Here is a 14,594-nt window from a genome sequence, read left to right on the forward strand (position 1 = left end):
GATGGCTGTAACAAGAGCCCTCGCAGGACGGTAGTATACTGCGAGACGAAAATACGAATTTTACAAAAGCTAAACCTTATTATTTCTAACTCCTTCGGACGAGATACATATTTTGCCAGTGAGCAGTTGTAATGCGATTCAGTGTATATTAGAACACCTTCTGACGGGAGTCTATCAGTAGTTATGATGAGTGGGAGGAAGAGGGGAAGGATACAATGAAGAGGGTAGAGGATTAATTAGGGGGAGATGGAGACTGAGCTGAGGGGAGAGGGGGAAATGAGTGCAGGGGGAAGAGAAAGTAAGGGAGAAGAAATTTTATTTGATGTGGGTACAGGGGAGGGAGGGAGTGAGGGAGATTGAGAGGAGGAGGAAGAAGAGCTTGAGTGGAGGGAGGAGGAGGAGGGGAGGGGGAAGCGATTTAGGAGCAGGACAAACAGGGGTCAGGAGTGAACCGGAAGCTCCCTCGTCACACGACGGAAGTCGCGATGGTGGGAAGCGGAAAGGACTGAGGGCGGTGGTTGCGTGGTGGGGGGACCGAAGAGAGGGAGAGGGGGGGGCAGGGGTTAGGGGTCAACCGGAAGTGGCCGCTCGTCCCACTTTTCGCGGAGGCGAGGCGAGAGGAGGCTTCTCCGCGGGAGCAGGCCGCGCCTTTTAAACCCTTTTGTTTGTTCGCGTCGCGGCGGCTTCCAACGCGATCTTATCACATTATTAGTCCCTCCGCCGCGCCGCCGTCACCAGGACCGCCAGCGCAAGCCTCTCGGGGGCGCGCCGGTGAATTTTTTTTTAGATAAAAAATAATTAAAAATAAACTTCTCATCCTTTAACTTTGAGACCCACTTTCCCGCCTCTCTTCATGGACGCCAACTGGATAAGCTACTTGTACCAGGTGAGTGCCGCGTTCGCTTTGCGACGTTAGCCGCCTTGCCTACATTTTTTTTGACGCGTTTCAATGCGACGGCGATTGACGATTAACAGTGGTGGTGGGTGGTGAGAAAAAAGCGAGACTCGAATCCCTTCACCACCCCCCACCCCACCACCCCTCACCGCCGCTCCGGGCCCACGTCAGGGGGTGAGGCCCAGTCCACCAATTCCAGGCGGAATTTTTGTCATTTTTAAGTTTTTTTTTCTTCCGAACGGCAGCTTTAGTTGAATTCTTACGTTCATCGCTGTCGAGGTGAGTGCGTACGCTGTTGGAAGTGTTCATCCTGCCGCTGCTGCTGGGCACGTCTCCAATGCGCGGCCTAGGCCCCCCTACCACCCCCCACAGCTTCACATGTCAGGGCCCGGTTACATAAAACAACGTTAAGAGCGCGTCGGGTTCTCGTTTAAAGCGTCGCAATTAAATGTGTGGGGGGTGGTTAACTCTTAAGTCGTTTTCTATTTAACTTTGCGCCTGGGTTCACCGTGCGTCTCCTCGCATCGCCTTGAATGTCGTGGGATTCCCCCAAAGGCTTCTACGCTACCCACATTTTTCGCATTCAGTCCAACCATAGCTTCGGATTGCCATCCCCTCCATCGCTGGCTTCCAAACGTCGCTGCTGTGCTCCCCCCCTCCGTCGTAATTCCATCCACTCATTGTTTTGAACCTTACCCCGTCATATGTCTTGGGTCTTTCCCGTCTCGTTCAAGCCATTCGTTTCTCCTCCAGGATCTCCCGCATCATCACTTTCATTCAGTACTGGGTCTCCCCCACCCACCCCAGAACGTGCCCAGGGCCTCCCCCATCACTCTCATTCACTACTCTGTCGCCCCCACCCACACCGTCTCGTTCCCTGGGTCTTACCCATCGCTCTCATTCATATACACACATCTCGACAATCCAATTGACTTATTTTGTAACTCAATTAATAACACCCTCTTCTACATCTCTTTCCGATTCATCGCCATCGCTGTCATAGCTATTCCTTCGTAGTCACATCTCATTTTCTTCAGCTATTGCTCGCCTACAGTACCTGCTATTCTTGGGTCGCCCCTATTGCTCTTTCAATGTCTCCATGCGCTGTTATTCAGTAAACATGTACTAATTGGTTCTCCACGTAGTATTCACGTACATTGCATGTTTCCGAAGTCTTCAGCGATCACGCTTCTTTGGCTTCTCCCATCACTCATCAATGCTGCGTTAAGTGCCAGGTTCTCGACAACTCGTTAACCACCGATCTCCATAGCTGTTACCATCACTGCCTGCATACCCTCACGACGTTTAATTTTGTAACTTTGCTAACCCCCCCCCCCCCCACGTTGTTCTCTGCATCGAAATTCTTTCGCGATTTGTCATAGTGTAATCGTAATTAGGACAATAACAAATTGACTTTTTTTACTTAACGATCGCTCATTGCTATAGTCGCAGAGTAGTTATTTGTGACGATTAAAATGTCATTTTATTTTTGTTAGATTGCTCATAAAGTGAGCATTGGGATGTAAATGCGATGTTGCCGCCGTTTCTGAAAGTTGTTTTAGGCGTTTGAGAGTACACTGACCCAATTTATTTACTTCAATGAATTTGGAGTATTTGGCTGCGATACATTTTCACATGATAAACCACTTCTTTGCGTTATGATTTGTGGCCAAGTCGATTCTGAAAAAGAGCAATATAGCTCAGCAGGCCTTATCTGGCAAAATAACAATAAATAATTTACAGAAACGCATTGTCGACCAGTTGATATAAATGATTTGTTTTGCAAAGAAGACCTATAGGATATCTTGATTGTTTAGCTGCAATTTTTTTGTAATTGTACTTCCATATCTTCACGTTCGGTCTTTGAGCAAGAATGACACTCAACGGTCCATACACATGTGACGCTCGCTGACTTGAACAACCACGTTGCGACTGGCATGCGGCATGCACAAGCAAATGACGGCATGCACAACTACAAAGGTTTACTACAGGTGCGAGAGTTGAATGGTGAACACTGCACACTACCACAGTTTTAAGCACACCGACTGTGAAGCCATTATTACCATTTTCATCCCAGTTTAAGGCTCAAGTGGCAAACGGTGAAAATGTTCTGCAGTTAATTATTTGCAGCAGTACATACACCCGTATGACTCATCTTAATATATGCCTGCAATTAACTATGGAAATGTACGTTTTGGGTTTTTTTTCCCGCTGGTATGCAACAATGTTTAAAACAAGTGAAAATGCTATCGCATGTGACCATTTTTAATTATAATTGGCTGAAATCTGGTCACATTTAACTTTATTGTGTCCATATTAAGTCAGCAGGCTTTATTAACATGTTGTTGAATGTATAATTTAATGGATTTTTCTTTTAGGTCAAAATTGCCAATGATAGGGCATTTTGCCAAGGCCATGCATTCTAATATAACTTTTAAACATTAATTTAGCCAAACATGTTTAAATTGCAGAAGCATGGTGAACATTTTTTGTTGAAAAGGTGTGCAAATGTAATCAACGTAATTTTAACTGAATTAATTATAAAGTGATAAATAGAGTACAGTATCACAATTATTTTTTTGTTAGTATGGTTTTATACTGCTTCCCTTTTTTGTTTTCATAGGCTGAGAAGCTGTGGATCTGTGCCGATATATTATGTCTGATTTGAGTGAACTATTTGGGCTGGGGAATGTATTAAAAAAGCATTAATGTATGATTATAGCCTAATGTGCCTATTACAGGCTGTATTAACGATTAAAATGTGATGTGATTATTTGCAAAAGTATTTAATTGTAGAAAACAATAGCATAATGTAAGCAAAGTTGCAGTGTCTATTATTCGTCACGATTAACCTTTGAGAACCTCAAGAACATTGCAGGCAACAAAGAAGCACTGTTTAACTTAAATGCAACACCTCATCCAGTTTAGTGTCACATTAACATGCAAAATACAGTACTTGCAAGAGCTATTGGGGCCCATCGAGTAATTCACACATTCATAAACAGGCTCAGCCAGGCATGAAAGCAATCAGCTACATAGGCAAGTTTGTGTTTATTGTATCGTATTATGTGTTTGTTTAGAAATATTAAATTGCAATTTATGAACATTAGAGGTATAATCATTTACTCTACTTATTATTTAGTCCTGATTGAGGATCGCAATTTATTCAATACTGTAATCGTGTTCATGAACTAGACAATTCATTACAATTGATTTACCGTTCCACCCCAGTAAAAACACAACCACATTCATGTCCTTGCATATATTCATATTACGTAGTGTTATTTTAAAAATACAAATCCCAATAGCACACTGTTAGAGTTGTGCTATGTTTTTATTCATTACAGCCTTCATCAGACACCTCGATATGGTCATTTATCCTTCATTCCTGCAAATGTATTTTTACAACCTTCCACCATACATCTTCGGCTTTGATATGCACAAAAATGGTCATCCCCCAACTTTTTAGAGAGACGATCCCTGCATGGAGTTACTTTGAATGTGAAGTTTGCAAAAGGTAAAAGTGCAGCCCTAAAATAATGTTTGTGGAAAGTGTAATGTGTCGTTGTGACTCTAGGCTGAGCAGGCAATTAGGTCCAACACTGCAGTTATGCTGCATCTTTTAAATCGTACAGGTAAATAAAATTGATAACTGGGATGGTAGGACAACATTATGAATAAACCAGCACCTCCGGCCCCACCGAACCTTAACGCACTGCGGGCGGACGACCCGAACGACGTCGACAGGACCCCTCCAGGGTCTCAGCAATTTGGGCGACGTGGCCAATGGTACCTCGGGGCAGTGGAGCCAGGCCCTGTCACCTGCAACCCACACGCGTCCAGATGCACAGAGGCACCGCAGCCGTTCATTGGCCAATTGGCACGAATGAGAATTTTCCCTTGCCGCCTCCCGCGCTTTCATCAGCTTTTGAATATTGAAGCGCATGTGGTCCGAGATCTTAGATTTGGAGTTGTTTGATGTGACCCGCAGCTGCACTTCAATGGGTGGGGGGGGGCGACGTCCCTGCCATACATTAAATAGCCAGTTCCCGCGTGAGGGGCCATCCGATATGCGGCCAGAACACCGGGAATTTGCAAATCCCAATAAAGTTGCGACTGGCTGACCTGATGGCACAGCATTGAGGTTAGCATCTTGTGCAGATGCTCCACCATCTGGGGGTGATATGGCGACGTACGGATTTTCTTCGTACCCAACAGGTCGCATACTTCCCGCAGTAGAGTGGAAGAAAAATGTTTTCTTTGGTCGGTCAATAGATCCTCAGGAGCACCCTTGTCCATCGCTGACTGGTTTGGGAGTGGCCAGGCAATAGGCCAGCGTGAGAAATATTCCACCCCAACCAGTAAGTACTTCTAGATTTGAAGCTTTCGTGACTGCAAGGATTCATATTCTTAGGTTTTTTCGGTAAAGTCACGTAGGTAAAACATTAAAATTAATAAAAGTTAAATAAAATAAAAATCACGACGTTTCGGAGGCAACACAAGCTTCCGTCTTCAGGTGGAACCGTCACAGCCACGACAGCTGTATCAAGTAAATGAGAGATTGCAGGAGCTACCACTCCGTTTATATAATGGTTGGAGAGGGGGGGAGGGCCAAGTACAGCACACTCCCTATTCATATGGTAAGGTGAGGCTTAAGAGGGTGAGCCCTTGTTATGGAGAGGCACGGTTTGTGACTCAACCTGGCCTACCTAACAATAGTGTGAAAAGGAGAAACAACTAAACATGATAAACCTGTGATAGTTGTCTCTCAAATAAGATTGGCCAAATAAGTGTAGTTAAATCCTTTTTGCATGGTTAATCACATCTTTCCAATGATTACTCAGTTTGTAACCATCATCTGTCTTTGTATATTTGTATGGCTTCGTGTACAAACTTATTACCCCGGGGGGTGGCGGGAAAGGGACCAAGGATGTCCAGAGCGACAAGCTCATTAATGCGGGACATCTGGATGGATTGCAAGGGCGGACAGGATGGCTTGACTGGCGGTTTCCATTGCGCACACTGCACACAGCCCAGCAGCAAATCAGCCACATACTTTGCCATGCCCGGCCAAAAGAAGTTAAGCTGGAGCGTGGCAAGGGTCTTGTGTACCCCCAAGTGCAAAAGGCTCTCATGGACAGCCCATACAGCCTGACCCCGCAGGGTGGTGGGCACGACAATCTGGTATCGACGCGCGTTGCCATCCCATTTCATTAAGAGGCCATCGCGGCAAGATAACAGACGCGAATCCCCCACGACCCTTATCCCTATCGGGCCGCATAGTGCGGCGGCGCAACTTCAGTCAGAAGGGAAATGTCCTCCATTTGGAGTCGTCCCCAATCAGCGAGGTCGAAGCTGAGAACGGCATCCCGTGCGACAGACTCGTCAGCCACCTTGGAGGAACCCACCCCTGAGGAAGCCACTTCGGCCAACGCCGCGAGGGGTGAGGGTGAGCTGTCAACTGGTTGCTTACAGCGCCCCAAGCCCAAGAAGCACGCGCACCCGTCGCTCGGTGGTAACCACGACAAAGCATTGGTACCCTTCCGGTAGGTGACGGTGAACGATTAATTCTGTAGGACTTAGAGCCAGCGAGGAAGTTGACCGGATGGCTGGTCAACCTGCAACGCGTACTGCAGTGCCGCGTGATCAGATGGCACCGTAAACCGTCTGCCATATAGATATGGCTGGTATTGCTGCACAAAAAAACGATGGCTAGCAGCTCTCGGCGTGTAATGCAGTAGTGTTGCTCCGCCAGGGACAGCACTCTGCTGCCATATGCAACGTCGCATTCTACCCCGTTCACGACCTGTGACAAAACCCCGCCAATGCCGGTGTTCCTGGCATCCGTTTCGAGAATGAATGGCGCGGAAAAGTTGGGGTAGCGCTTGGGAGGGGCATTAACCAATGCCTCACGATGCGCGACAAAGGCGGCCTCCTCCTCCCTTTGGCCATCAGCGCGTGGAGGGGCTTAGCGATGGAAGAAAACCCCGCCACAAACCGATGATAATAATATGCAAATCCGATAAAGCTCCGCACCTCCCCCACCGATGTGAGGGTCGGCCACGTCCGGACGCAAGCCGTCTTCGGGTCAGTGGCAATGCCTGATTGGCTGACATCCCCAAGGTACCGCACGGATTCCCGCAAGAGGGGACATTTTTGGGGCTTGACTTTTAGATTGGCCGCTCGTATTTTAACAAAGACAGCCCTCAAGCGATCTAGGTGTTCCTCAAACGTGCGGCTAAAGACGATGACATCGTCCAAATATATCAGACACGAGTCCCACTGAAGCCCAGCGAGGACCAGTTCCATCAGACGCTGGAATGTCGCTGGAGCAGAGTGGAGACCTATCGGGAGCCAGTTGAATTCAAAAAGGCCCTGTGGCGTACAGAAGGCTGTTTTGGGCTTGGAGGCCTCGTCCAGAGGCAATTGCCAAAAGTCCGACAGAATGTTCAGTTCATAATCAACGATTTTTGGGTTTAGATCGCGTTATTTATAAATGTGTCGTAACCCTCCACCACCCGACACGGCCAATCAGTAAAAAAAGTGTCACGTTGACAAAAGACAAATAGTTCACTGCTTTAGCCCACCGGTGTGTTGAAGCGTGAAACCACAACATTTACAATTTGAGTACGACGTTTCGCTGGTAATTGCATCCAGCATCATCGGGCAATTCACCATTCTGGCGAATTGCCCGATGATGCTGGATGCAATTACCAGCGAAACGTCGTACTCAAATTGTAAATGTTGTGGTTTCACGCTTCAACACACCGGTGGGCTAAAGCAGTGAACTATTTGTCTTTTGTCAACGTGACACTTTTTTTACTGATTGGCCGTGTCGGGTGGTGGAGGGTTACGACACATTTATAAATAACGCGATCTAAACCCAAAAATCGTTGATTATGAACAATATTGGTCGCGAAAGCCTACGTGTTAGAATGTTCAGTGTGGAAAAATAACGTGCACCCCCGCCAGGGCGTCCAGGGATTCATCCGTCCGAGCAAGGGAATAAGCGTCCTCTACCGAAATTTTATTCAGTTTGTGAAAATCCACACAAAATCGCAGGCTGTCATGTTTTTTTAACGAGGACGATCGACACCCCCCACGGGCTGGTGGATGGCGAAATGATGTCCGCAGCCAGAATGTCATTAACAGCCAACCGGACATGCTCCTTTTCCGCCGGACTCAACCAACAGGGGTTCTGCCAGATGGGAGTAGCGTCACCCGTGTCAATATGATGGCTTAATAAGTTAGTGCGGCCAATGTCAAATTTACCCTTGCTAAAAACGTCAGTCAATTCCCGCAAGAGCGCCCGCAATTTTTCCCTCTGGGATTTTGACAGGTTGCCAGCCTCTGAGCAAAGTGAAGTGAACTACCCTTCATCCAGACCCGAGTGCGGCTGCGGCCGAGGCACGGCCCCAACATGCCCCACAACCGAATCACCTTGGAGTGCCGGTGTCGCGTGAGCGAGCACGGTACCCTGTGGTATGACGGAAGTCCGCAACCCGGCATTCAAGACCTGACAAAAGGGCTCCCTGTCGTTGCACACTGGTTTGTGCCCCGACCAGCTCCAACCCCCGCACAGCCGTGTTCGACAGACCCAAGAGTATTCACCCCGCCGTCGCCACCGAATCGAGTGGTTTGTGCAAGCGAAGGGGAACAAGCATTTGCGCTCCAGGGGAAATGCGCACCGTCCTGGACGTCAGCGCTTGCACGGTGGTGTAGGCCGTACTCAACCGAGTGAGGGAGGGCAGGAATGCCAACCGACGGCCGGATGGCAATTCAACGCATGCTTGGTCGATCAAAATTTTGATCGGCATCTTACCCAACAAATCGGACCCCAGTAAGCACGGAACGGCAAGGGATGAGGAAACCAGAATCGGGCCCGTTAATTTATTATCACCAATACAAATTTGGGCAGTAATTTGGCCAACGATACCTAATGAACCCCCATTGGCGGCAAAGCATGGCACCTCAACGGGGTATAGGGAGCGGCATTTTTCGGGTAAGATGTTATAAATGAGCTCCGAAATTATGGTCGCCGACACTCCTGTATCGACCAGCATCTGGAAAGCGACCCCCTCGATAGAACCGATAACGACCGATGATCCCGCGGTCGCAGCATACAACTCTATTAACCAGCTCCGACCACTGACCCGGTGGGAGCGGCCAGGCGGATTGATCACATTCTGACCCCCTACACCCGACGCACGACGAACGCGTGAGCCGGCGCAATGAGATGCATGCGGTGAAGGCAGGGGCCGTGTGTGTATGGTGCCGCGACTCGCCTCAGGTTGCCACGACTCGCCTCAGGTTGCCACGGAGATGAGGATCAGCCAGGGGACGACGGCTGAAGTCCGGAGAAACGACATCGAGGCGCCCGGCAGCCCGATGACACGTGTCTCCGCAGTTGTAGCAGGTGACGAATGCCTGGTCCGGTCGCGGTGACGTCTGTCCCTGCTGTCGGGAGCCATCCCGACGCAGCCGATTGTCTGTGAAGGGCCCGGGTGGGTTCCGCATCCTCCGGCGGAATGCGCGCCTCGCCCGGCGCAGCACAGGCCGCCAGACCCGCTTTCCGCTGTAGGAGCAAGTGCGCCTGGATGCACTTGGCAGCCCGGAGGGAGCACAGGTCCTCGACGTAAACGGCATGTGTATGACCACCCGCAGATCCCGCGCCAACGCCAGCATCTTCTCCAGGACCAGAGCATCAATGCCCTCATGGTCCATGCGGGGGAAGACGGCCTTCGCCAAGGCCAACAACGCGCTGCGGAAGGTGAGGGGTGTTTCAGACTCACCCCTCCTCCGTGCAGCAAAGCGATGGCGCGTGTCCGATGGTGGTCCATAAATCGCCGCCATCTGTTGCAGCGCTTGCTGCAACGTAGAGCGAATCCGCCCGCGGGATGGTGATGATGGCAGCTAGGGCGTCGTCCAGGGCGGCCGGGAGCGCTCGCAGCGCCTCCGACCACCCCGCCATCTCGCAGTTGGAGAGGAACCGTCTTTGGAAGGCCGCCCAGTCGCCATCCGCTGCATATAATTTTTTGAGGACGGGTAGGCGTTGTTGGAGAGACGGTACACGCCCCGCTGACAGCCGCTCCACTTCATTCTTGGCGGGAACTGTGCCGCCGTCTGAAGGTCAAAGGGAGAGCGAGACTTTACTAGAGGCAACACATTTATTCTAACAATAATAAACCTTAACACGAAGGGGTAACGGCCGCTTCCACCCGATACCCTCTGGAGGTATATCCTCCGGGCTAACGCGCCCTAACACTGGGGATGCTAACTTCGACCCGACCCTGGTTGGGGTCCGGGTCCCGTCTTCGGGCTCCTCTTCAGGGTGACGGCTTCAGGTCTTCAGGTGGCGGCTTCGGGTCTTCGAGTATATAAGCCGGACCCCGTTCGGGTGTCCGGCTTATATAGTCAGTCCCGACTCTCCGCCCCTAGCCACGCCCTCCTTCTTGAACCTTCGAGAAGGACCTGGGCTGTGGACACGTCATCCCCCCAGCCCCCTCTTGGGGGTCCTGTGGTCCGTACCTCCGGTCACGAGCCCCCCCCCCCCCCCCCCCCCCCGGGTTCAACCTGAGTGCCACGACGGCCCAGCTCAATCGGGGCACTCTTCCACCTCCTGTCCTCCTGGGGCTGGCACTACATCTGGAGAGCAGTGGCATCACCCAGTAATGCCACTACATATGTATTCGAGTACAAGGCATAATTATTAAGCATCTAGATATCACCTCAATACGCTGTACATATAAGCGGACGTATGCATCAAATCAATACATAAGTGTATACTATTTTACGAGAATGCAAGACCATGTAGCCGTATTATATAGAAAATATACTTATCCTTTTATACAGAGTTGGGCTTTGCCAACTTTCTATCTGCTTTCATGCCACACTTCCTCGGAGGTAAACTGCTCATTCTTTAATGATGGCGATTGTATATTTTATGCAGTGTTCAGAGATTTGAAGCTTTTAGAGTCAAACCAATTTAATCGCCATAGTTTGTTGACTCGTTTAAAAAAAAATATGAACTCTTTTATTTTTAAGCATTGACTTTTTAGCCAAAATTTGTCTTTTTTAACAATTCTATAAAAATTTGCATTAGTCGCATGGTCATGTTTTGGGTAATCTGGATTACATGGCTGTCCATACAAAGCATGCTAGATTGTGTTTGACTGACTTCATGTTTATTACTAAGTTTATAAAAAGTGTCTGCACCTATACAAGTAAAAACGTGTTTCACATATATTAATTAAATAAACTCCTTCAAAAAAGTTTTTTAATATCAACGGTTTTATTGACAACTTTGTTTAACTCATGGTCGAGAAGTACGTCAATGATGCGGCGCCTGCTCCCACCTCAACGCTTACTTGAATTAATTGATTACTTTATAAATTAATCTTCAATGTACAACTTTTGTTTGCATGGAGTGAGTGTGCCCGTAACTCGTTCACGGAGCAGGCGCGTCTGAGACATGTGGCGCCTGCTTCTTCTGCGAGGCGATTCGAGAGTTTAGGGACCACGTTTTTTACCTACACAAATATATATAAATAATAAGGCGTCCATAAAAAATGTAAATTTCTTTTAAAGTAGCGAATTCATCGATGAATTTATTTTGATACAGGCATGCATTGTCACCAGATCTGAGTACATGTGCAAAATTTTGAATTGATTGGACAACAGGAAGTAGACAAAATTTGTATTACAAGATTTGACCATGACAAGTTAAGTAAAACCGTTGAAAAAAAACCCATATAGATGTATCGGTCTTCATTGGAATAAATGAAGTTCAATAATATTTTTTAACTGTTCAGTTGATTTTACAAACCCATTTTTGCTTAATTTAAATTGCACTTGTTTGACAAAACATTAAAGTGGAAATGTGAGTTTTTAAATCTCATAAGTCATCAAGGTTTTCCAGTAACACAATTTAACAAAGGGTTAGTGCTAAAAATACAAAATGAGAACAACATGGTGCAACCAAGAGATCCAAATTAACACACGTCTTTAACGGACACATCTAATGCATTGCCAAAAGCACATCGGATGCACTAACATTTATAATCAGGGCACATGACAACATCTCGAGCCCAGGGTATCTTAGGATGTACTGTACACAATAATAAGTTATGTGCGGGTTCATGGGCTGTTTTTACAGATTTGTCACAGAAATCAGCTCTGCAAATTAACGCTAATGAGTTTGCAAACTTTTATTTTATATATAATTTTAAAACCGGTTTCATATTTCAACTTGGGGTTCATAAAGATATGTCATGTGGCATTTGTTTGATGTTTGTTTTTCCTGACTGCAGCTTGCGTACATTTTGCACAGCTTAATATTGGATGTGTTTTTCAAGCTTTGAAATCAAACGTCTCACTTTGAAGCTTGTATTTTGAAAACTTCAGAAATAAGACATCAATTAGTTTTGTCTCAATTATTTTTTCATAGCTTCTATGAATTGTTTAAATATTTTTTGGTGCACAACATTACTCTTTGGTTCTTTCGGTAAAGTCACGTAGAAAGGAAATAAATAAAATAATAGAATACGACGTTTCGATTGCAACACAAGCAATCGTCATCAGGTAGAACTAAATTTGAGAGATAAAACACAGACACACAAGCAGAGAGAGACAACACAGACAGAGACACACAACATAGACACGGTGCCTATGTTGTGTGTCTGTCTATGTTGTGTGTCTCTGTGTTGTCTCTCTCTGCTTGTGTGTCTGTTTGTGTGTTTCCGTGTTTGTGTTTTGTCTTTCTCTCAAATTGAGTTCTACCTGATGACGATTGCTTGTGTTGCAATCAAAACATCGTATTCTGCTATTTAATTTATTTTCTTTCTACTTGACTTTACCGAAAGAACCAAAGAATAATTCCTGCAGTCATAAAAGCTTCAAATCAAGTTTGCACAAACATTGTTTTACATGGTCGTTAGTTACTGATTCAATACAGCAACCGTAGTGACAATCTTAGGGACTGATATACATTTTAATGGTGTGCGAAAAGAACTATAAAGCTGCAATTTTGCACACTTATGTTTAATTCCATGCTTATATTTAGAACAATCCAAAAACGAAAAGGTTTCAACTCAGGCCCCCAAAAATTACAGCCCAGATATTTATTGTTGTCACTCAGGGCCAGAGTCAACCTCAAGTCATCCAATGTTTTAATCTTGTGAAAAACATGTATAAATCTACAATCCCCATCAGTGAACCATCTCATTCACTTTCCATGAAGTTGGACATGAAAACTGTTGGAAATCAGGTAAAGCCACTATAGATGCCATGAGACGTACATGCCGTGGACACTTTTTAAGAAGGACTTGTGCGTACTAGTGCTGTTCAACTGCGATACTAGCATCGTATTTTTGGAGTGTGATGGTTTGAATGCTTTCCGGCATAAACAGTGCCAATTCGGACAGAAATTCCCGCCATTGGCAAGTGACAGCGAGTAGCCATCACACTGTTTTTGGGCATTCCTGACGGATGAATGAACTGGTATGAGTCACATCTGGGTCTCTGTTCGCATTTTAGAATAAGGCCAGAAAAATCGTGGAAGATGCACCACGGTCATTGGAGGCGTCACTCGGTTACTGTTGTGCAGAACTGCCTTTAGCCTTGAACCCCAGGTGGCATCGACACTGCGCATTATTTGTTATTGTGGAGGTTGCAATGACCTACCGTCAGTCCCGTGCATTAGTAGTAGCAGTAGCATTGATGCTCCAGACACCACCATGGCAACAAATAATGTTTGTGAATTGAATTGACCCAAATTTATGACAATTGAATCGTGGAGGGGGTCGATTCAATATCTCCCTACTCGTTTTTATTTCAGGTGGGAGCTTGGGACTGAATGTTTGAACCCAGTGTCCCCACTGGTACTAGGTCAGTTCTCAGAGAAAGACATCAGCATTAAATGCGGAGTCACCCATCTACATTCGTTTTCAGAGGTGGCTGTGCTGCAATCACTTTACAAATGAGACATTGCTTGTTGAGAGGCCAATTATAATTAATGTATTGTTCTATCAGTCACTTCCGGTTCACTTCCCCAAAATCACTTAATCCCAAAATCTTATGGCTAGTTGTGCATCCAGTGCACTTCCTCGTACGTGTGTTTGAGAGATGAACGTTGATACTGATGTTGACACGGATATTGACGGACTTGCCATTATTATCAAACGCTGTCTTTAGCGGGATAAATAACTGTACAGCGAAACAAGTGTTATAGAATAATTTTAATTCAGTACACACTGAGGTACATGTTCAAAACAAGTCGGATGAAATGCAAAAAACTAATTCAATTTCTTATAAATATTGTGGATTTTCTGAAATACTGTTAAAATAAGATTTCATATTCTGTAAGAATTACAAATACATTTGTTTTAAAAGTCACCGTTGGTCAATATTCTTCACTAATTTTCAGTGGGGGGGCACTTTTGCCGATAAGACATCAGTGCGAGGGCGACCACACATTTGAAACCATTCGGTTTGACAGCATGATGCAGTTTTTTCACATTCGTGTATTGGTGGGGGTCGCACGTCAGGGCTTGCACTAAAGGACACCACGGGCCGAGAATGGCCCTCGGGGCCTTGCAATGAAGAACACTGCTGTAGGGTTATTAAATCTATTGCTTGTAGCAGGCAAAGCAATGTGTTTGGTGTCCAGACATGGACAAAACAAGCTAGCAAGTATGTGCCC

At 46.5% G+C, this 14,594-nt stretch overlaps 1 protein-coding gene across 7 annotated transcripts in view; it reads left to right on the plus strand.

Annotated features, from left to right (window-relative positions):
* The window catches only part of LOC144951977 (uncharacterized), a 74,370-nt gene that overhangs the window by 14,286 nt on the left and 45,490 nt on the right, over positions 1 to 14,594 (plus strand). For 5 of the 7 annotated variants that reach the window (XM_078882375.1, XM_078882397.1, XM_078882355.1 and 2 more), the window contains exon 1: positions 2,781 to 2,886. The exons of 1 other annotated variant lie outside the window; for it this stretch is intronic. In XM_078882375.1, the coding sequence (XP_078738501.1) occupies positions 2,833 to 2,886 (54 nt within the window). In that variant the 5' untranslated portion in view covers positions 2,781 to 2,832. Of the gene's footprint in view, positions 1 to 580; positions 887 to 2,780; positions 2,887 to 14,594 lie in introns of those variants that run through there. One more of the 7 variants, XM_078882383.1, reaches the window with a different exon arrangement.

Source organism: Lampetra fluviatilis, chromosome 3 (genome assembly GCF_964198595.1).
Source record: "Lampetra fluviatilis chromosome 3, kcLamFluv1.1, whole genome shotgun sequence".
NCBI classification, from domain to species: domain Eukaryota; kingdom Metazoa; phylum Chordata; class Hyperoartia; order Petromyzontiformes; family Petromyzontidae; genus Lampetra; species Lampetra fluviatilis.